Source organism: Etheostoma cragini, chromosome 18, assembly GCF_013103735.1.
Source record: "Etheostoma cragini isolate CJK2018 chromosome 18, CSU_Ecrag_1.0, whole genome shotgun sequence".
Lineage (NCBI taxonomy): Eukaryota > Metazoa > Chordata > Actinopteri > Perciformes > Percidae > Etheostoma > Etheostoma cragini.
Window position 1 is genome coordinate 8,786,046 of NC_048424.1, and position 23,541 is coordinate 8,809,586.

General features: G+C 41.4%; 1 protein-coding gene across 1 annotated transcript in view; it reads left to right on the forward strand.

Annotated features, from left to right (window-relative positions):
- Window positions 1–2,918: 2,918 nt before the first annotated feature.
- foxo3b (forkhead box O3b) overlaps window positions 2,919–23,541 on the forward strand; it is a 45,560-nt gene continuing 24,937 nt past the window's right edge. Inside the window, exons 1-2 of the mRNA XM_034900613.1 lie at window positions 2,919–3,225; window positions 3,589–4,307. Coding sequence (XP_034756504.1) covers window positions 3,759–4,307 — 549 coding nt within the window. The 5' untranslated portion in view covers window positions 2,919–3,225; window positions 3,589–3,758. The remainder of the gene's footprint in view (window positions 3,226–3,588; window positions 4,308–23,541) is intronic.

Sequence of the window (23,541 nt, forward strand, 5' to 3'; positions counted from 1 at the left end):
TGTTTAGGGGAAACATCAGGCACAAACAGAGATGGCCGCTCCACTTTGTGATTGTCTTAATTGGATGATTCCTGCTGGCTTAGAGAAGTGGTTGGAGTCTCCACCCTCTCTGGAACACAGTCTAGATACCCTATGGTGATGGAGAGAAGATGAGAAACTGTTCGCCCTTTGTCTCTTTCTCAATTTCTTATCAGTTAAAGGAACAGAAATGGATTCAAAATAGCCAGGACTATTATACATTTTGCTTTTACATTCAATTTAGGCGGAAACAGTGATGAAATCAAGTTTTGAGAGAGTGAAGTTGACAATACCAGTGTGTTAAATACTTGAATGGAACTCTTATATGTTGCTCCAAGCTGAAATAGGTTTTAGAGTGAGATGAAGAAGAGAAAAAAAAAGTATATAATAATGTTTGCGCACTTGTGTGAGTGAATGGATGTAACATGGTGCAACACTATTGTGGCCCTCAAAGGAACATCTAGGGTGAAGCAGCCTTATCTTGGTGCAGAATAAATTGGCCCAATGCCAGACATAGTGCAGTAGGGTATTGCAGAGACACGTCTCACACTTTTGTTCCACTTGACATAAATAAACACGTTAAACTTTGTCATGAAAGCCAATGTTAGGGTTTATACAAAGAAACCTAAAAGCATCCAAACTGTCTATAGTGTTAGGAAAAATAACGGTGAGCTCAATGGGATGCACTCAATAATCAAATGCTAGTGTTCTTGAGGAAAATAGGTTGAAATCTTGAAAAAGAAAACCAAAACAATTTACTTCAGGCATGAGACTGAAGCAATGTTTTTGTGTGGAGTTACATGGCTTGGTCATGAGACAATCAAATTAAATTAAAATGGTTTCACCCTTTGCAGGTCATCTTATAATGGGTTACACTAAAGCAAATGCAATGCTTTACCGAATGATGACCAATAGCAAAATATCAAATGTACTTAAATCTATCTTTAATTTTACTAAAAATGTACTCAATTCAGATATTCCAAAGGTTTAGCATTGTATAAAGTAATTTGAAGATAGAAAAATATCTCTGTCTTATACAGTTGGCTTCATACAGTATTGCACACACTCAGACACCCTAACCTTCTCGTGTGCATCCAGTGAGCAGTTAACTATAGTTCTCTGCAGGAGGCAAACTGCTGAATCAGGTATTCTCTTTGATGTGAAGGGAACAAAAACCATCACACAATATGTGGTACGTTTACAGACTATCTGCCTGTAATCCTTTACAGTACTGACTCCAGACTGCTGCTATAAATTAGCGTGTGTGTGTGCTGTACCAACCTGTCTGGTTAAATGTGTTTCAATGAACAAACACAGTTAAACAATAATGTCTGACCTTTTCAGAGAGCATGTGTGTCTGCTTGGTGACTGTGAGAACTGTGACGGAGATCCTCCCCCCGAAAAAACGCAGGCATAATGTATACATATTTATAGTTACGTTTTAGCAGAGAATAAACTTCAATATGATCCATGTAATTCTTGCCCAAAACGATAACAATATCCTATATAGGGAATACTATTTTATTGTAATGTCAAATCCAATATGCATTTAAATACCATTATATGCAAACAATAAGTCCATGCAGTAAAACTGAAGTGATATCTTCTTATGGTCAGCTGTGAACGCGCATTCCTGCACAGAAATCGCGAGCACGCGCAGCTGGACGCGCACCTTGCACGGCAGTCAGCCCTGGAAACAAAGAAGACGCAGACGAGGCTGTTTTGATCCGGAGGAGGAGGAGAAGGTGGAGGAAGAGGAGGGAGGTCCAGATCATCACATACAGGATGGAGAACCATCTAGGAATTCTCTCCTTATCTCTGGCTAATAAACGGGATGACGTCATCCTGCACGAGGTTGAACGGGCTCCAGAAAGGGGCGTGGCCTACGCGCCGTGACAGACGTGATTGACAACCTGGTCCGCTGTTTAAATGCCGTTCCAATGAAGCAACAAGCGGATATTGGATGTTAAAGCTCCATGATATTATGTTTCAAATGGTTTCATTGTGAAGCACCATCATGTCAATAACATAGCCTATAATTTAATGTAACGATTTCATATAATATAGGTTATATATCATTTCTATAAACCTAAAACTACAAAAGCCTACAAACTAAACATTTTGTACAAATGTCCTTCTGAAACATAGATTAATATTGTATTGTTATATTTGTCAGTAAGTTTATGTTGATATTATGTTTCAACTCTTATTTATAATAGTGTTATTTATAATATTTCTAAGGTGGTTTGAATTACTGAGGTGACACTTTTGATTAGATCTGCAAAAACCTCATTGCGCACATTATTCTTTATCTGTCTTTTTGAAGCCACAATTTAGTTCTCCAACACTGCATTGCTTTTTAAGAAACCTGCTTTAGAGGTGAAACAATTAGGCCAGGTTATTAGTGATGGATAATCAGCTAATAATTTAGTCTTTTTTTAAGAAAAATGTCCAAAACTCAAACCCAAAGTTGTTGTTTTCTGTCAAATGTGATAATTTGCTAGTTGTCTTTGTCTTCTACGATATTAAACTAAATATATTTTCATTTAGGACTGTTGGTTGGAAAAAGAAAAAGCAATTTGAATATGCCAACTTGGGCTCAAGGAAACTAAAATTGATTATTTTCGCATTACATCAATTGATAATAGGAGAACATTTTAGTTACAGCCTTTCAGCACTTTCTTTTTTTAAAGTCACAATTTATGGACTTTAATCGTTCTCCCTTTCTTTTTCTTGTGTGTCCCTCTGTATTTCTGTGCCTGGCTGTCACCGACATGTCAGGACGTGTCCCAGGTTCCACCTGCGCACAGACAGCTCCGCGCTGTTGGACTGTAGTGTCTCTTTAAAAGGCGATTCCATGCACAGGATCCAGGGGGCTGGCCCTTGATCTATTTGCATGCGCGTGTTTGTGTATAATGTATGTGTGTAAGTGAGCGTGTGTGTGTTTGTGCAGCGCCGGAGAGCAAGTCGAGATACAGTAGTAACCCAGAGTGAGGTGGCAGTCTTATTCCACATCGACACTGACTTGTCCTGCATACAACCTATCTTTCTCTATATTGCAGCGCGGACTTGATGACTGAAAGAGGAAAGAGTCAAGATGGCATCTGAAAGTGGCCGTGGACAATCCGGGATCTAATCTATTCGGAATACATTGTGACTTTTTTTTTTTTTTTGGTACCACAGAGCACAAGTGACTAGCCACGCAAGGTATTTCATTTAAAGTGTTGAGAGCGGATTTATTTCCCACAGAGATGAGGTTTGAGCACTTCCTCCTCAGTCATTGATCTCCACTGGGTGGATTCAGACAAAGCCTTGCACCAAGACGGGATTTTGTGCAGAGCTCTTAATGATAAGCAAGTAGGGTTTATAATGAAGAATGCTCAGAGACGCGAATAGCTTCATTTATATCTGTTTTGTTATTTCTAATAAGTAGGTTTGCTTATTGTTGCTTCTTTAACAGAAACAGGTTAACCTACACACCCAGCCGCTGAATTGTACGTGTTAGGTTGTTATAACTTGGCTCTAACCGACGTGTTGTGTCTATTTGTTCTGTCTTCATGTCCTCAACAGGCGTTAATAACTAAGTTGCTCGTGGCCCCGTTAGGATTTCGCTGGTGTGGAATAGCAACAAAGGAGCGGAGCGCGCATTAATGGGACGCGACTTTGACAGCTCCTCATTTCTTGTCTTGTAACTTTATTACCTGGCAGTGGGGACGAGATTGTGACTGGAGTAAGAGATAATGGCTGACGCTCCTCTTTCCGACTTGGACGTGGTCATCGACCCGGACTTTGAGCCCAAGAAGCGGCCCAGATCTTGCACCTGGCCGCTGCCACGACCAGACTCGAACGCGGTGAAACCAGAGAGTAATGACACAGATATTATACCTGAGGAAGAGGATGATGAGGAAGACGATAATGCCACCCACACGGCCATCGGTGTCAATGGCTCTGGCTTGGCGACAGAGGACCAGAGCAGCAACAGCCCCGTGGCCGATGGAGCGCTCTCCTCCCCCGGCCAGGAGAGCGGAGGCTCCCCGCTCTCCGCACACTCCCCGACGGCCACCTCTGGCACGCTGGCCACCAGCAGCTTGGCTGCCCAGCAGACCCCGAGGAAAGCATCATCTCGCCGTAACGCCTGGGGGAATCTCTCCTACGCCGACCTGATAACCAAAGCCATTGAGAGCGCGCCGGACAAGAGACTGACACTGTCTCAAATTTATGACTGGATGGTGAGATCCATCCCCTACTTCAAAGACAAAGGCGACAGCAACAGCTCTGCGGGATGGAAGGTAAGCGTCGCCCCACTCACTCACTCACCCACCCACCCACCCAGCCCCCCTCCTTCCTCCATCAAAACAAAAACAAAAAGCATGTGGCTTGTAAACCCACCGACTTCCACACACACAGAATGACACACGCACACATGGCAGGCGCGGTTATACGAGCGTCTATTTGGAAAGTCTGTCTCTCATTATTCCTCTCATTAACATTATAATAGAAATTACAGATCAGTATAAAATACGTGGAGAAAATGAGAAAAAAAAAATCACATCAGGGAGGCATTTAAGATCATTAATCTCTTTAAGCAGCGTGGGGTTTGGTGACCTACACATAATTATCTCATAAATTGACCAAAACGTGACATGTTGCACTTATTACGGAGTTTTCATTGCAATTGCATCAGATGCATTTCCTTTGTCTTTTTCATTTAGACCTTTCTGATGAGTTATGTACATAGTATTCTTCTGACGTCACGTCACATGGCTGGAATTTATGCAAACAGAAACAGTGTAACCGGTTTGTCTAGAAACACTGTAGCCTATTTTGAGTTATGCAACACTCTACTACTCTCTGAGAAAAACAGTTTTACTGAGCAGCAGCTAGGATGTCTAAAATTTCCTTCGAGATGAATAAAGTATCTATCTATCTATCTATCCATCCATCCTGTCAATAGGACAAGGAGCTGGATAACAAAACCATTTCACAATACTGACGTGTGGAAAAGTTTGAATACTGAAACTTATCCTAAAGGCATTCAAAGAAAAAAACTGTGGCAGCCAAGACTCACAATAGTCTTTCTGTGGTTGTGAATAGTGAGATTATAGTCACATAATGTTTTATAATTGCTATTTTTATATTTAGAGGCACAATTTGCATCATGCTACTGTAACCACAGTGGCATTGCCCTGTTTTCCATTTGTTATGTAAACCTTGGCAGGGATCTATCTCATGGGTCAGGTAGGCAACTACCAATGTTGCTAATCCTGCGCCGGGGGAATTACATAACTACTGGGTCGCCATGAGTTTAGGTGAGCTGTTAAGGGTAAAGCTTTTTGTTAAAGGCAGCTATCTGGTCATCCATAAGACATATGGGACCCATGAAAAGAGACAGTTAAGGAATTAGGCGCAGAAGGTAAAAGAGCAGAGATTAATAACTTATTGAGGCCGAGGGACCAGTCCCGTGGGGCGTGGAGCCTATAGGCCATATTTTGTCAGGGCTTCTCAAGTTTTGCTATGTGATATGCTTCAGTAAAGAGCAAAGAGGGAGGTTGTGTGTGTAGGCCCACCAAGTCAAGGCCAGGTTCACCATCAACATGCAAGGCTGGTACTCCTGGAATTTCGAGCATGAGGGCCAGGCTGTCGGTGGTTTAGTGTTACGCATCGACTGTCAATAAATCTGCAGCTCACAGCCAATGCCTTTTTTAGCTTCTTACAAGAGAGTGTTTTCATTACAGACTTTAGTTGTTTCTTCTTCAAACACGGATTTGTGGCAACACGTATCACAAATAAGTGAATGGACTGTATTTATATAGCTCTTTTCTACTCTTAATGACTACTCAAAGCGCTTTACATGGTGCACCATTCACACACTGTGGCCGAGGCTGCCATACAAGGTGCAACCTGCTCATCAGATAAACACACATTTACACAGCAATGGGAGCAATTAGACACTTTGACATAGGACTGCAGGGCCAAGGATTGAACCCCCAACCTTCCAGTTGGTAGGGGATCACTCTAACACCTGAGCCACAGCCGCCTCTAAGTGCAGTTTAGATAAATCATATTTACGAAGACTTTTCCTTCGAAAGTAAATCTCATGAGCTCAGAACTGACAAGCAGGTTCCCGAGCATTAAGGCCTGAGCATGTCACAAGCTGCACTTATGTTTTAGTAAAAAACTGAAACCAAAGATAGCCTGCAGAGCCAGGTGTTCAGAAGACTACATCGGTACAGGCCCTTTTCCCGAGCGCCTTCCCTCTCCATTTCACTTTGAGACTCTTTGGTTTCACCTCCAGACAGAGCCGGGTTTGAACACCTACAGTTTGATGCAGCCATGGCACCTTTGTTGAGGAAATTTGCTGAGCAAATCCTAGTAACCCCCCTGGGTTTCTCTCCCAGGCTCCCACTTACGTCATTCTATTTCATGTATTTGTCAGTTAACCATTAGCCTTGGTAAAATTAGGCTAAGACAGCCAAGCACTAGAACATCTTTTATCACCGGAGATTGTCTTTAACCAAGAGAAGCCACTGCACAATCTTTTAATAGTAACCGAATGTTCGGTCATTGACTTGTTCTTACGCAATGAAGACCTCAGTGTACATAATGTCAAAAATAGTTTAACCTTTATTGATAAAATTTTATTTTTAAAGGCTAAGTATTGAACACGCTGTCAACAATCATCCAATGTCGGCTCAGGTTTAGGGCTGCAACTAATAATTATTTTCATTATTGAAATAATCTGTAGATTATTATCTTGATTAATCAACTAGTTGTTTGGTCTATAAAATGTCAGAAACTGGTGAAAAATGTTGAGGGTGTTTTCCGAAGCCCAAGATGACGTCGTCAAATGTCCTGTTTTGTTCACAACTCAAAGATGTTTGGTTTATTGTCATAGAGTAGTGAAGAAATCAGAAAATATTCACATTAAGAAGCTGGAATCAGCTTTTGAAACCGATTAATTATCAAAATAGTTGGCGATTAATAGAATAGTTTACAACTAATCGATCAATCGTTGCAGCTCTACACAGATTCATAATCTGTTAAGAGTATGTCAATTTAAGGGTTTTGGTGGCTTTTTTTTTTCAACTTTTTTTTTTTTTTTTTTTTTAAATACCAAACATTGTAACAGCACAGGCTGTGTTGTGGATGTGTGTAGTTTTCCAGCAGGAGATCTGTCCTAGATGGCCAGGTCCAAGACCAGAGCTGCTAAAATGAAAGAGAAGCTTTGGCAGGCCAGGGTAGTGACGGGCATCTCAAAATAGCACCTGTAAACACCTATAACACTCTGTGTGTGTGTGTGTGTGTGTGTGTGTGTGTGTGTGTGTGTGTGTGTGTGTGTGTGTGTGTGTGTGTGTGTGTGTGTGTGTGTGTGTGTGTGTGTGTGTGTGTGTGTGGCTGCACTGAACCTTGGGCTCTAGTGTTATTTAACCCGACTGTAACCAGCTCCCTGTTCCCAGCAGCTGCCCTTTACAGGCCTAGACCTGGTTATGTCACAATGACACTCCACACAAACAAACACACGCGTCTGATATTCTCATTTAAGGTTATGATGTGTTAATGGCCTGACTCACGTTCACAGTACATACAGTTCTTTTTACCTCCAATTAAAGGTGATCCTTAAAATTGTTAAACCTGGTACACATTCCCACAGAGACGGACATGCTCAGACATATATAGTGTATTCGCCGGTCATGTTCAGGCTTCTCACCATGGTACATGACAGTGAGCCTCTGCTGCAGGTCTTAATTTATATGTGAGTCAGAAATTAGCTTAACTCATTAGAATTCATCCATGAGATTACTTCGGGTCGCAACAAGTTGTGATTGTCAACAGGAAGTTGTTGTTTAACATTAGTACATTAGTCATTAGTGATTATGTCCTTGTTTAATTGATTGCTATTTGCAGGTACTTCATTTGCAGCTCAACCCATGAACCAGTGAGGTATGACCACAAGTCTTAAACACATCTTTTCTTATTTGATCTACCGCTTTACAAAGAGAGACCAAGAGGCAGAGGTTCATCCATGTCACAACCATCACACACACAGATACATACACAGAGGCGCGATGCTACTCTACGCACATTCCACCATCTTACTTTGTCTAGAGGCATATAGAAAGCAGGCCCTCATAAGCCCGCTGGGCATGTTGATTATCATTTTAATGGCTTAGCATTGAGAAAGTGTTGATTCATTTAGGCTGAAATAATTTATTCTTCCAATCACAGCAGGACGGTTTGACAAAAGAGAAGGGGCTGTGTAAAATAACAAAAAAACATTCATGCTTTCATTGGCTGTCCATCAATGAAGAGTGGGGTGAGCTTTAAGTGTGATAAGATCCTGCTGTCAGTTATGAATATCACTGCAAGACATGGCTACTGGTGGCTGAAATTTAAACTTGTAATCATCACCTTAGGTTTACACAAGATGACTGGCCATAAAGGAAATTCTTACAATACTGAAGAAAACACAAAAAAAGATAGGCTGTTTGCATGAATTTGTGTGTGCACTCAGGTACTCAGAACACAATCAGGAGGCCCTTCGGATGGAGCTGGCACATTACCAAGCTGGAGGAACTGAAGCAAAAAGGCAATAAAAAGGGGAGTTGAGGGGGTTGGGGGAAAAAGGGTGAAGACAGTAGAAGGAGGAGAAGGGAGAGAAGGTAGGGGGAGCTGAGGGAGTAAATTAACAAGCTCTGCTCTAAATTGGTGTATTACAACTGCCCTCTGGCTGTGATTACCAATGGAGGGGTTTGTGGGTGTGAGAGGCTAAAAGGGCGATGGGTTATGGGAACACACCAGCTCCAGACACCCCTCCAAGTCTGAATAGTGTGACCCTGAGCAGTCAGCCTCTGTGTGGAGGCAAACCCCCAGGCTCTGTTCTAGTTCCATTTCCAATCAATGAACACATTTTTCTTTAGATGCCAGAGGAGTATCTGTGCATCAATATTTTAAATCTGAAAATTGTGCAATGTCTGTACGTTTACTATGAAGCTCTAGCCAGCAGCCAGTTAGATTAGCTTAGCACAAAGACTGAAAACAGGGGGAACTAGCTAACCTGCTCTGTCTGCAGACAAAAACATCTGCCTGTCAGCACCTCCAAAGCTCACTAATGTACACACCATATCTTGTTTGTGTGATCTGCACAACAACATAAAAGTAACGTAAAAACTACAGTGGCCAGAGGTGTCAGCACATTCTCTTTTTTTCTTGATACCCCTTTATCATCTTTCTCTCTTTTTCACTACCCTACTGTCTGTCCATCTGTTTATCCGTGAAGTGGACTCATAATTTGTAAAATGTTCTGTCATAATTAGTCCAGGCATTGAAACGTGCAGATATACAATGATCTAGATCACTAATCTGTTTTGAAGTCTCCTGTGTGTCTGTGCATTCGTAGCTACAAGTAAGAAAAGCAGATTTTTTTTCTCTCTCATTAGTTTTCCAAGCATTTCCTTCGTAATCACCATGCCAACCATGTCACACTCCCTCCGCACGATCTGTTCTCCTCAAAGACACTTCTCAATTATTCAATGCGCTCGGGCTGAATTCAGATCACAGTATTAATTTTAAAGAGCCAGTTCTTGGCTAAAGGCTAACCCTCTTATACTGTTTCTGTCTCTTTTACATTACTAACTCCTCTTTTTCACACCCCTCTCTTCCCATTGCTCCCTCTCTCTCAAACCATCCCTCATTATTTTCCTGCCAGCTTCCTCATTTGTCTGGATGTAAAACTCTGTGGTGAGCAAAAAAGTAGCCAGCCGTTTGTAGCTTGCTCATGCTCCTCTGAAGCACAACTCTTGAAATCAGTTGTGGGCTCTAATTAATGGAGATAAATCTTGGGCTCTTGTTACACTCCATACTCCCTTGACTCTTTGTTTTTTTGTGGCCATCATGGCAACACTGCAGCATTGACACATTATGGCCAAGCTGTTGTTGTTTTGTGAAATATGCATATTGTAAAAGAAATCAATGGTCTTAAAACCTTGATGTGGTCCAGCTGGGCTGAGCTGTTTGCAGAAAGAGAGTCACAGTTTGAGACAGATCTTAGAAATAACTTACAATTGCTCTACTGTACATGGTGATGATAGTTAAGACCAGACGGGTCACAGGATTAATATGTTGAGTTTTGTGTGTATCTGAGTGTGACCGACACACGCACACAGCAAAAGAGAAACCAGCTGCCTGCTCATGACCTGTCTTTATAAGCATTTTAAAATATAAAGAATTATGTCTCGCACACTGATAATACACTAATCTTGGGGGCTAGTCTAGATTTAAGCTGAGATTTTGCCTCATGAACAGTACGTTTATGCTTTTGAAAGACACAAAGTAACTTAAATGAACCGTTTGAAAAATTGAGAAAGGTGCTTTTCTGTTGTCTTGCAGTTAGATGAGAAGAAACCAATCTCATGTCATAATGGTCAATATGAAGTGATAGCCTAGGAGGGGATAGCTTAGCAGACACAAGACTGGAAAACAGGTCTGTACAAAGGTACAGTATGTGCCCTCATAAAAGCACATGATGATTTTGTTACATTTGGATAGATTTAGGATAGTTGTATGCAATATTATGCTAAGCTAACTGGCTGCAGGCTGTAGCTTTATATGTACTTCTAACTAAACATAATTCCTTTTGTATTTTGAGGCAGCAGTGGAGAGGCAAATTAACTACATTAATAGTAATTGTGCTTCATTTCAAATCCAGTAAGCAAAATTCTGCAGGAATAATATCACATTTTGTATTATTCAGTTCATTGCTCTTGCTGAGGCTGTAATTTTCTGCAGCCCGCCTGATACAAAAAATGATAGGTGGAATTTTCCCAGAAGATAGACTTTAACTTCATTACTGTACAAAACTAGAACAGAACTATCATGTTTCAGTATCTTTTAAGAGCCTGTGAAATCACCAACATTTCTGACTCTCAAAGCACCCTCACACTGCAAAACAATTGCTAGTAGTTTACCCAACATGAGATTACACTCATCTTTTCCAACTGGTGCTGCGTGAAACTAGTGTTCGAGCCAGATAACCGCATCGAAGCACACTGCTGAATTTGCAAGAATTCAAAGCTGGTGGATGGAAATACTGGTAGGTAGGCAATAATGCATCGTATTTCCCTAGAAACACAAAACCAAAAAGAAAATGTAAAGGAAGTAGAAGTCTCTTTTTAACATTAAGGACAAACCCATAACATACCAGCTCAGTATGGGAGTGCAGAGGACTATGGTGGTTTCTCTGGAAGTTAGAACTAGTCTTTACCTGGAGCACCAGGCTAATCATCCCGGCTCCAGGCTTGCTCTTCTGTAGTTGACCTTGACTTTTGACCTCTTCGGAGAAAGATCATGGAAAACAAACAATTTTCTGTAGTCGGTTTGATAAATTACAAGAAGAAGAAAGTTTAAGTAATAGGGAGACTACTGAAATACCAGTCTGACTGGAAAATGATGTCGTTGACATGTTGCTCCAAGACATACTGTCTGTCTGCCACTAGAAAAATAAAGAAAGCATCTAGGATGGGGTCAAAGTGGGAGGCTCTGTGGTTTCAGGGTTGCTGGTTAGAGGTCACTGATCAACTGATCTCTAAAACTACTATATGTAAATTATTTTATGAGTTATGAGCAGCTTTAATAGTAAAGGGACTGAAGAATTACCAGCATTCTGTCTATCAGTGCTCACATGGCCCTGTGCTCCAGGGACTTTCTTCTGTTCTGTTACCTGTTTGTCTACATAGCAACTGATTGGGGGGGGGAACTCACATTTTGGGTGGCAGCTGATAACGGAGCGACCCACTGCAGATCTCTCTTCCCCCTTTTTTTTTACACACACACACACACACACACACACACACACACACACTTAAGCACACACATACAACAAGACTGCCCATAACAATTCTGGCCTTGCGTCTCAGTTTCTCAGATAACCACATTGCTGAAGTGGGCCCCTTGCCTCACGGCCACCTCCTCCTCTGTAATCGACTCTGCACCACCATACACACCATCATACCATACACACACCCACCATGTTTCTCCCAAGTCAACAATAGTGTATGTAACTTTCTGAGGCAGGAATTATTAAATAAAGGTGTTTATTTTGGTGGATGCAAAAACTGGTGAAGATCTGAGATCCCTCTCTGTCCTCTGTCATCATCCAAACTCAACAGTCAACAGCACATTGCAAATTTGACAAGATCATCTCTGAATTTGGCTCTACAGTGCGACTCTTGGCTTTTAAACTTTAATTTGTTTTCTTCTGAGCCTGTCTCTTTCAATTACACCACTCCACCTATCTGGAAACTCTGCAAAGGACAGGCTGAGCTATTGTTCCTGATTAACGTTTAATTGACTACAATAAAGCTTTCTGTGTCAGAGGAGGGAGGCAGAAGAAGAAGAAGAGAGGTGGGGGGCGGGGGTGAAAGTGATGTGCTTCTGACATATAATGGAGGAAATGTAAATCATAAAGGCTTTTTTCGGCATTTTTGCTTTTTTGGCTTATTCACAATAGAGATAAAGGGGGCGAAATCTAGTTCACACGGTAGAGCGGCCGCCCCATGTAGGCATAGTCCTTCAAAGCCGCCTGGTTTGAATAAATGCTTAATACTGTGGGAAACTGAGATGGACATTTTTCAGTGTTTTACTTCTCAGTTTCCCACAGTCCAAGGGGACCTCATCAAATGTCTTGTTTTGTCCGACCAACGATCCAAAACCCAAAAATATTCAGTTTCCAATGATACAGGAAAGCCCATTCTAACATTTGACAATCTGGAATCAACAATTAGCAAAACAGTTAATCAAAAAATATGTTTTCTTTCAAACAACAATGTTCTATGTTCAATGTTCTTAACAAAATCTTAAACTTTTGCTGCCACACAAGACTACGGTTGGGGATCGTTTGGATTTTTACAATTCCACTGCCAAACCAGTATTTTTAAAACAATTCCCATTCCTAAACCTATTTTCTTAAAACTGAAAAAATGACATTGATTGAAAATTTAAATAGAACATTATAGTATACTGAATAAGCAAACCTAAGTCACCTAACACACAATTACAGTTGCACTATTAACAAGTAACAACAAAATAAATGTTGAGTTGGTATGCTAACCAGAGCCCAAAGGGAAAATATAGCATTTTAAAAGTAGTCTACATTTACTGTAGCTAATGGTAGACTACAGAGAAAGTATGATATTTTTATGTCCATTTCGGAGCGACAGAGGGACAATATTTCAGTCGACACATTAAGTGGAACCAAAATGAGGAACCAAAATTTGCGTTCTAATCCAGTCCGATTCCTGTTGGTTGCGTAGGAACCGGTTCCATAGAACCAGGTTTCGGTAGCCAACCCTACACAAGACAGTTCAGAGGCTAGAACCGTCAAATTACTTACTTATTACTTAAACCCTTCCTTGATTATCAAAGGTTTCCTATTTATGGTTTTAACCTTTTTTTACACACTCTATTTAAAGTCCAGAGTTACAGGTAGAAGCTCTTCAACCACAGAGATGACACTCCCAGATTTGATAATCAAAGATTGAGAACGCCAGCCTGTCAGCCAGCTGTTCAACCCACAGGCTTTCCATCTGGACACACAGGATTCTCCGTCTCTTTGAAACCTTATAGGTCAGAGTCCCACATACAAAGCGTGTCAGTTTCTGGTAGGAATTACACAGCTTGAGATGTGTTTCTGTACACATGCTGGGCTCCAATGTTCCACATCCTGCATGCGTCATTAAAACTAAGGAATTCTGTTTTCTAGTTCCTTCTGGGCATCTGATAAGAGTTCCCATGATTTCCTATGGTGATTTATCTGCAAAAAATACTTTGTGTGTGTGAGTGTATTTATGATTTCCACATGTATCAAGGCTAACTGCGAGGGTACAGTGAAAACATGCAAGTGGTTGAATTTCAATTAGACTATTTGTCTTTCTCAAATCACTTTTTAAAAGCTGGAAACCATCTGCTCTGGGAACTTCAAGTTGAAAACAGGATCTGAGATCTATTGCATGCACTCATCTCTCATCTTTTGGTTTGGTCATGTGATACACTTTTCAGATTTTTCCGATCAATCCTAATGATTTTGTTGACTTTTACTCTAGTGTTAACATGATGTTGACATTGTTGTTTTGAGTAAAACGTCTCATCAAGTATTGGATGAATTGCCATGAAATTTGGTACTACATTCATGTTCCCTACAGCATGAATTATAATAACTTTGGTAAGTGATTTATGTTTAATCATAACTAAAGTGATGTGCTTCTGACATATAATGGAGGAAATGTAAATCATAAAGGCTTTTTTCGGCATTTTTGCTTTTTTGGCTTATTCACAATAGAGATAAAGGGGGCGAAATCTAGTTCACACGGTAAAGCGGCCGCCCCATGTAGGCATAGTCCTTCAAAGCCGCCTGGTTTGAATAAATGCTTAATACTGTGGGAAACTGAGATGGACATTTGCTACAGCATGAATTATAATAACTTTGGTAAGTGATTTATGTTTAATCTAGAACCATGATAAGTTAGAAATTTCAGCATTGGCATTTAGTTTAAAGCACCACTGTTCTTACAGTTTAAGTACAATTTTCACACCACGTGGTGTATTGAGCACATCACTCGGTGACCTGCAAAAGATGATTACTTAATCAAAAAAACAAATCCTGTTTGAAATATAAATGTATCCACCAATGAATAAATCATTTCCATCAAAACAAAAGGTTCCAGACACTGTACTCTAAACGTGTGATAGTTACCCACTGTGTGTCATTGTCCAACTGAACATCGGATATCCTCCCTTGCAAAGTAACGAAGGAAAAACTTTTGGCATGACGTTACCACCCCCTACAAAAATCTGCTGTGATATCCTCACCTATCTGTCTGCTACCTTTCGGTTGTGAGGATATTGTGTGGTGTCCCATATAGCCTAAGTCAATTTATCTGAAAACTTTTACAACTAAACCACATATCTTTTATATACCTAATACATATGTGACAGGTTATTGTGATTGCTGGATGCTCTATTTTGCATGTAGGGATTTAAACAATAAACATGTATAGTTGCATTTGAGTAATTTGATTCAATAGCAAATTAATGCAAAATAATTTGATTTGCAAGGCTTACTCGGTGCATTTTGTGCCAAAGCAATGACAAATGACTACAGTCATGTTAACAACAGACCTAATGTTCATATAAATAGTCATATAGTTTGACGAAGATTTAAAAAATCCAAGCAATGTTGGGTGATCTCACGTCTTGTTAACGTTCGAAGTATTGTCAAACAAAACACTCCCCCTCCTTTCTGTGCTCTAACCCCCCAACCCCCACCCCCAAATCCTTCTTGTTGGTTATTGGCTAGAACACTGTGTTTGGTGGTGCAGGTTGGCACAGTTTGTTTTTGTTGGCGTTCGTGGCGCCTGGGCTGTCTACAGAGACCACATTTTTTTAGTGTTTTCAGGGGACAGGCAGCTAGCAGATAGTGTGGAGAGGTTTGCTGTATGTGACAAAAAATATTGTAGTCTAAAAAACACGTGACATCGCATAGAGCACTTTTAATAGTCATTCGACGATTGTGCCAAAGTAGTTGAGAAAAAATGTAAGAACAGCCTCACAGACCCACAAGCACCTGTGGACCTGTCTCCAGCTGACCACTTGGGTAACTGCCACCATCACTTTCCATCATTACATCCACACTCTCGCCAGTCATGTTGGTGTTTGTGTGGGTAGTGGTGGAGATATTGCTGTCAGCAAAATCCAACATATCCGTCCATAGGGTAAAACCACGGACTGTGACTCAACACTTCGTCCAACTCCTCATAAAACGGGCAAGCTATAGAGCGTTGGCACGCTGTCGCCAAAACAATCACAATGTCCTGCATTGATGACATAGTTTCCTGTCACATCCTTGTTAGGGATGCATCAGGATGCATTTGTGTTTACACTACAGAAGATATGTGGTCAAATGTGTTCCAGAACAAAAATGGTTGAAATGATTAGATAACAATGCGTCTCGGTGGTTGTTTACACTTTTTCACTGTCCCATTGTGATCTTTGTGGTCTAAGTCTAGTAGAGAACTAGCTGATGCTTTGGAACATCCCTCAGATCTGTAGATACTAGATGGAAGTCAACTCTTTTCACAGATTAGGGTATTGACTTATAAGAGACGCTGTGGATACACCTGCAGATACAGGTCGATCTAAAAGCATGCCACTATGTGTTTGCTGACAGTGCTCAAACTAACTTGACCTTTAGCCAAGTCTTTTTTGGACAAGCTTGTTTTATTGGGAAAACCCTAGAAATGAAGAGCTGACAGAAGAATCTTGCACATGAATCTGAGGTTGAGACTGTGGAGTTAGTGAAAGCTCTGACTCTGGTGTCTTGGGTAGCCACATATCTACCTTAAGCTGATGAAGGGAAAGGTCCGAATTTGAATGTTGGCCCAGTAATCGAGAGAGAACGGTTTCTTTGGGACCTCTCACCCACAAACCTATAGTCCCAATTTGAATTTTGGCAGCCGGTGAGCTGGAAGCAATGCACCTCTTCCACCTTCTCCCACACATTCTGCTCTGTTGAAATTCAACATGAGTGACCAACAGCTTTCTGGATATGAAAGAGTGATTTTGCATTTGCAAATGGGACCCAGTGTAATAAGAGCACTCATGGATGCTTTTCTGGGCAGAGGTTAAAAAGGCATAAACCACTTTCTCAGAAGTAATTACTTAAGACTTTTCATGTTGAGCTGAATGTGCCCTATTTACCCAATAACGTTGGGCCTCATTCACCAATATCTTCCTAAGTTTTTTCTTAAATTTGTTCTTAAGAAAGTTCCTAAGAAAAGTCTACGTCTGATTCATGACGTGTTCTCAAACAGCAGAATTGTTCACAGGTGTGTTCTTAAAATGATGTAAAGCAAGTACCAGTGTATCTTGATTGGGAATTATATGAATGCAAAGAAAGTTACTTTATGAACTTGACTTGATTTGTTCATTATTTATTTATTTACTGCAAATAAATGTGTGACTCTTATTATTACACCATTCCTCCAAGTAACTAACTAAAAAACTACAAATCCCTGTCCTTACACCACAGCAATTAACTGAGATGTAACATTAACACTTTGCATAGACAAACAATCCACAGGTCATTGTTCTTGCGATAAAAACAGCGACAACATGCTAAGTGGGGTGTATGTTTACTCCCGCTCTATATACGCGGATAGATCAAAATGCGGACAGATAACACACCACTTGGGTTTAGAAAGTCGGTGTGTGTGTTTACACGAAATCATGGTACCATGTTTGGGGTGTGTGTGTCTGTTTTATTGCTTATGGGGGCATGAAATCGATCCAAATGGCACATTGGGCACAGCTCTACCCAGACACAGAGCCTTCCTCTCTGCTTTAGACGCTCCCCCTTAGCCCTGTGTGGCGGTGTGTTTGTAGTCATTATGGGTGCATGCATGTGTGATTCCTCAACTTGTAGCTCATCCCTCTGTTCCCAAAGTGACCTTCATCCCAACCAGCTAGCCATCTGTCCATCAATCACTTAGTCCCTCTGTTCTGCTGAGGAGAGTAACCGATACCCAGATACACTGACCTTAGGACCTGTAGGGTCTCAAAATGTCTACACGGCCAGAACAGAATGCTGAATACACACATGCACATTTTGGGGGGAAAAAGGATGAAACTGTATACATACTGTATGTACCATGCATTTACACACAATAAACTGCAGTAATACACATTAAAGCACACAACCATGGAGACATTCTCTTGTGCACGTTTCTTAGTTTCATCCTCGGCATCAGGCATTTGAATATAGAGGGGCCCCTGTGTGTAGACAGCAATAAAGGCTTTATATGTTTGTGTGTGTGTGTGTGTGTGTGTGTTTTACTATACACATAGGGGGCTGGGCTAATGCAGGGGAAAGTCCTGTCTTCAGCTGTTGTTGTACATTTTCCCCCAGAGAGATCCTTAGTTTCCCTTACAGCCAACTTTCTCTCCACCTTTCCTTTCTGGAAGAAGCCTTCGTGTCACCGTGACGTGTGAGCTCTCAAAGCAAAGAGTTCTCTTCTCTATCTCTACAGTTCTACTGTCATTCCCTCATCATATTGGTGGCGGGGGGACGGGTACGTACAGTGTTGGCGCTTATGGGATCATGCTGGATAGTTAAGCAAGCAGGCAGTATAACACTGGTTCTATCTATGTAAAAGACTACACATACACGTGAGTGTAGCCTGGGATAATCAAAGGGATAAAAGAAATCTTCCCTTCAACACAGTTTTGAAAAACAACTATCATGGCTATTCCTTACATCTCTGAGAGCATTTAGTCTTTTAGTGTTGTTTTTTGAAGCATCAGTGCTTCATAATCTTGAGAATAAGCATACAGAAGGAGATCATTTTACACAGAACAAAATGCATTGCAACCAAAAGCCATCATGCATTTTGAGCAAAGGTCACCTTCTCTCAACTCTTTTTGTTTATCACTATCACTATCTACACCTGCGGCGGAAAGTTCAGACACTCTTTTTTTCGATTGTCCAAATGCATCATGGGAAATTTATGAAATAATCAACTTAAACAGAAGTAGAAATATCTGCAATAAGGCTAAGCTGATATCAGTCATTGTATTGGCTTTGATGATTTACTGAAGTGCATTAGCAGCCTCCACTCTGAAATGCAGAATGCATTATTTTTGCCCCATTACATTCTTAGCATCAACTGTTAAAGCAACATAGAGAACTTTTTGTGACTTAAAATCATGTTTTCAAAATCGTTTCAGTAGTTCATTAACACATAACATGGTAAACGGCACTTCTGCATTCACTTTGCGGTTCTCTACGGGCAATAACCGCACTATGCAAGTTTGCCAGATCGGGTAACAGATCTCTAGTTTGAATGAGACATAATGGGTCAATACCGCTTCCAAACTGTAGGGGTACTGAAGCGGGAAAAGTTTTCTAGTTGCTTTAAGGCCTGGGTATCCTTGGAAATTACTAGTTTGTGAATCAAGTGTTGTCCGTCCCGGTGTTTATAGCTGTTTCACCTGGCGACACCTGAAGGCAGGGCAAAAAGTCTGCCACATAAAGAAGTAAGACACTGAACACTATAACATGCCTCAGTGAGTCCCCACATCCTTGTGGCACTGTAAGAGCGCTCTGTTATGGTGCCATATTCAGACTGGAGGGTCAGAGCAGCCCTCCACCCCTCTCACTTTCACAGTACAGTCTAATTATCCTGGACACCTCACTCTGGAGAGGCCTTAGCGGGTTAAGTGCTGTTCGTTTTTTTGTTTCAGATAGACGGGTCAATATTAGTCAAGGAATCCATTTCCATATGAGCACTTGAGTAAATGCGTGCATTATTCATGAAGACCCATCACCCCTGATAGGCTCAGCTGTCCACTGAAAAGGGACACACACACACACACACACCATGTATGGACCAACAGTGTAAGCCAGACCCCTGTGCTGACCACTGTATCCTTGGGGATGGATTATCATTGTGCAGTGACATCACTGTGTGGTTGAAAGGCTTTTAGTCTGATTAATGAAGTGTGTGAGTGAGAGAAAGAGAGAGAGAGTGTTTTGAATATGTGACTATATGTACAATATATATATATCTCATATGTGGTTTAACTTAACTGCAAGCATGAGTGTGCATGTTTAACCGTGTTTGTCTCTGCACACCCAATGATTCAAATCCCATCTTGACCCTGGGCACCATATTAGAGCTTTTTGTCTTCCCTCTACTTCCAATAATCCATAATTTCCAGAGTGTTGGCTCTGTTGTGGGAGCTGTTGAAGCCTCCATCTCTTTAAATATGGGTTAGTGTGCCTCAGGCTGCACCTCCCCGCTGCCCCCTCTTTTTCCTTCAGTTTGCCTTTCTTGGCTTTTTTATTGTCTCGCTTTTGAGACTCCTTTCCTCCTTTCCGTTTGATGCATCCACAGCAATATGATGGCACTTAAACGAAAAGAATAGAAATGCATTATCTGTATTAGAATAATAAAAATAAATGCTTATGTAAGGTTTTCTCTTAGTGCCTGCAGTTAGTTGCATGCAGGTTGAACTTTCCATTGTGCTTGGTGCCAGGGATGCCCTCATCCTCTCTGTGGTGGCATTATGCGGTCAAAGGTGTGTGTGTATGTGTATAAGAGTCGTGCACATGTAGAATGTTCACATTGTGTGTAGTTTGGGGTCTGTGTGTGTTTGGACAAGAGTTCTCTCAGCATCTCTGTCTTCAGGCTGTGTTTAGATGAGCTCAGTGTTTCTCTTGTCAGTCTCAGTCACAGACATCTACAGTAAATCTTGTAACATTTTATTGGTGGTTTTATTTGGCACAAAGTCCACCTACATATGTGGTTTCATTGTATTTGTACAAGATTAATAAGTACAGATAATAAAAACATCTAATGCAGTAACAGCTTTTGCATATACACTGTACATATCATGCAGTCATGAGGTTTAGCAGCTAATGTAGTCACAAGGTGTATAACTACTAAAAATGGACAGCGCAGCAAGTCATTTCAACGGTGCTGAATAAAAACCACAACGCCCTTATACAGGTGACTGTTGAGAAATTCAGCATATTTAAAGTTTAATTACAGCTTTGAACTGACTTTCATGCAAGTCAGTTAACACCTGTCATTAGAATGCATCTCCACGTGCGTCTTGAGTGACCACTTTTGATCCGGTGTTTACCATGCATAGTCTGCCAGAAATTAAAAGAAGAAGAAGAATATATATATATATTTATATTTATATATATATATATATATATATATATATATATATATATTCTTCTTCTGGGCTTTTGGACATTGTGGCAAAAAGCCATCTCACATGATTTGAGTACGCTTTTGCAGACAATGTCATTTTTGTAGGCAGTCCTTCACTGTGGCCCGGGACACACTCAAACACACACTGCTAAAAGAATGTGGCCCAGTCCTCAGTGTGTCTTTGGTGCATTGACACCTGTACACGAATTACCCAAGACACATGTTTGTGCCAGGTGTGAACAGGCCCTCTAACATGTAAATGTTGATGATTATTTGTCAGTTGCCAATGGGGGTGCACAGTCGTGACGCAATTGTCGCAGGACGCCGTAGCTTACAAACAAACTGTGTAATGACAGCAGGAATGTTTTCAGCTACATTGGAGAGGAATGATTGACGATTTGAAAAACATGGATATGTGGAAAGACGTTGAGGAGCGGGACACAGGGGCAGGAACATAGCGTATGCATAACAAGGCTAACTTTACTAAATGAGAGAGCCATTCACTGAAACGGGTCACAAACAAATTGAAGTTCATGACCACAACAAAAAATGGAGTGGTGTTGGGCGGGTGGACTGGCAGTACTACAATCTGTGCAACAGTAATTTCAGACACACTGCTCTCGCTAATTTGAACCAGCTCTTCAGCTCAGGTCATAACAACTTTTACGTTAAATTGCATGATTTTTTTTTTCCTGTAGAATTTTGAGGATGCTGTCTAAATGTTACAACCACAGTCCAGCAGTACAATCTAAAAAAAAAGTAATTTTACTACCCCTTTCCAGCATGTGAGTAATTGGTATGCATTGTCCCAGGTTGTGACCCAGGTTGTCTCTGTCATTACCAGGGATCTCCCTCTGTTAACTAGCTTGGTTTGAATTGACAAAAGAAGAGTTGAACACTGGTCAGATAACCCTCGACTGACCCTGGTCATTGTTCTGAGAGATAAATAGAGAGCGAGAAGGTGGGGCACATACTTCTCAGGCTCAGAAAAGGCCAGACTGGGCCTTGGGCAGGGAAAGGAGCAAGGACAAATATGGAGCACTAATCCACTCTTTAACATTAGCCAGTATTAGCCTTCATCTGTCTGTAGTTGTAGTGCCATAAGACACTGAGGCTGAGAGCAAACAAGGAAGGAAAAAACATTTGTGTCTGAGCCACATTTTGCCTCCACGCTTTGCCTTTCTATTTTTTGTCTCTCTGCCTCACTCCCTTCTGTCTCTTTCTTTTGCTCATTTTCTGTGACTATCATCTGTCAAGCTCACCCTTTCTCTCTCTCTCTCTCTCTGTCTCTCATTCTCTCTGCCCCTGTATGATTACTGAAAACTGTATGGAGACAGTGCAAGAGCTCTGCGGAGAGCGGCCAATGCCATTGGCTGACTGGCACTCCACCCCCACTCGTGATTGGCCGCAGGCCTTAACTTAAGATTCAATCAGCTGGGTGGAAGTGTATGTAGGTCAGTGTGTAGCGATGTGAGCCTTTACTCTCTATCTGTTCCCCTCCTCCACCACCTCAACCGGCTGTGTTAATTGGCCTCGTTCCAACTTTCAAACCCAGAGAGACTTGAGGCAAGAGAGGCAAGAGAGGAAAGGGGGAATAAAGCAGGAGGTTAAAAGAGGAAGAGACGACAAGGAAGAAAAGGAAGAGGGCAGAGGAACGTAGGTGGGGGAAGGGAAGGATTTAACATGGCGTGCCCTGTTGCACTCAACAGTGCAATAGTACAGTGTGTAGGTCTCTCTCTCACACACACACGCTCTATTGAACACGCTGGTGAACACAGCAGTGCATTATATTTATTTTCTCTCTGTTTGACTGTGAGAAAAGATGAGGGAGAGAGGGAAAGAGACAATATAGTATCATGAATAAAGGGTGGAATGAAATAAGGAAAATAGATAAGGATGCTGGCTTGATTTTCAAACCCTTTGTTCTACCCAGTTTAAACCGTGAGTTTCCCCCGCTGCTGGCTCTTCATCCAGACGATCAGACTAGATCACAGGGCATCCTCACAGACTTGTGGACCACAAATGACTTAGAAAGAGGATTGTTTGGTTATCTAATCTGCTTGGTTGTGACTTTGTGGACACTGTATACCCATTAATACACACACCAATTCTGCCACAGCTACCCCACACGCCCTATTCTAGCTTTTAAAGTGTGTCCGCTCTCCAAAGATAAACTTGCTTGACTACACCAGTGAATAATTTACGGTAACCCGAATTCTTCTACAGTGCTTACTCTACCCCTAAGTGCTCCCACGCAGACACAGAAACACACACATACAAGCACCCCCTGTAAGTGGTGGTCCCTAGGCGTTGCCTATAGTAGGCTAACCCAGATAAGCAGACTGTGAAAAGCAGACAAAATAAAGTCTTGTACACTTCACTTTACTACTCCCTCTGCAGCCGTGTCTGTCTGCATACTTCACAATAAAAGCCCCCAGCAGCAGTTTGTGTTCTCTGTAGCCCTCCCTTTCCACATCTGTCTGTAGCTCTATCTACACATCACAGCCTTTTACTCCAACTTTGCATTTCTTACATTAGCACTCATTGCATTTTAGACGTAGCCCTGCCCACACAAAGTAATTCCTGCCTGTCTGACTTTCTCGGTTTCCTTTTTTAAATCGTGTCTCTCCTGTCTCTCTTCTTCTCACTCTGCCCTAGCTTTGAACTTATTATGGCGGATGTAGACGACTCTTCCCCACCCACCCACAACTATGCACACATGCACAAAACCACACAACTTAACCTGACTTCA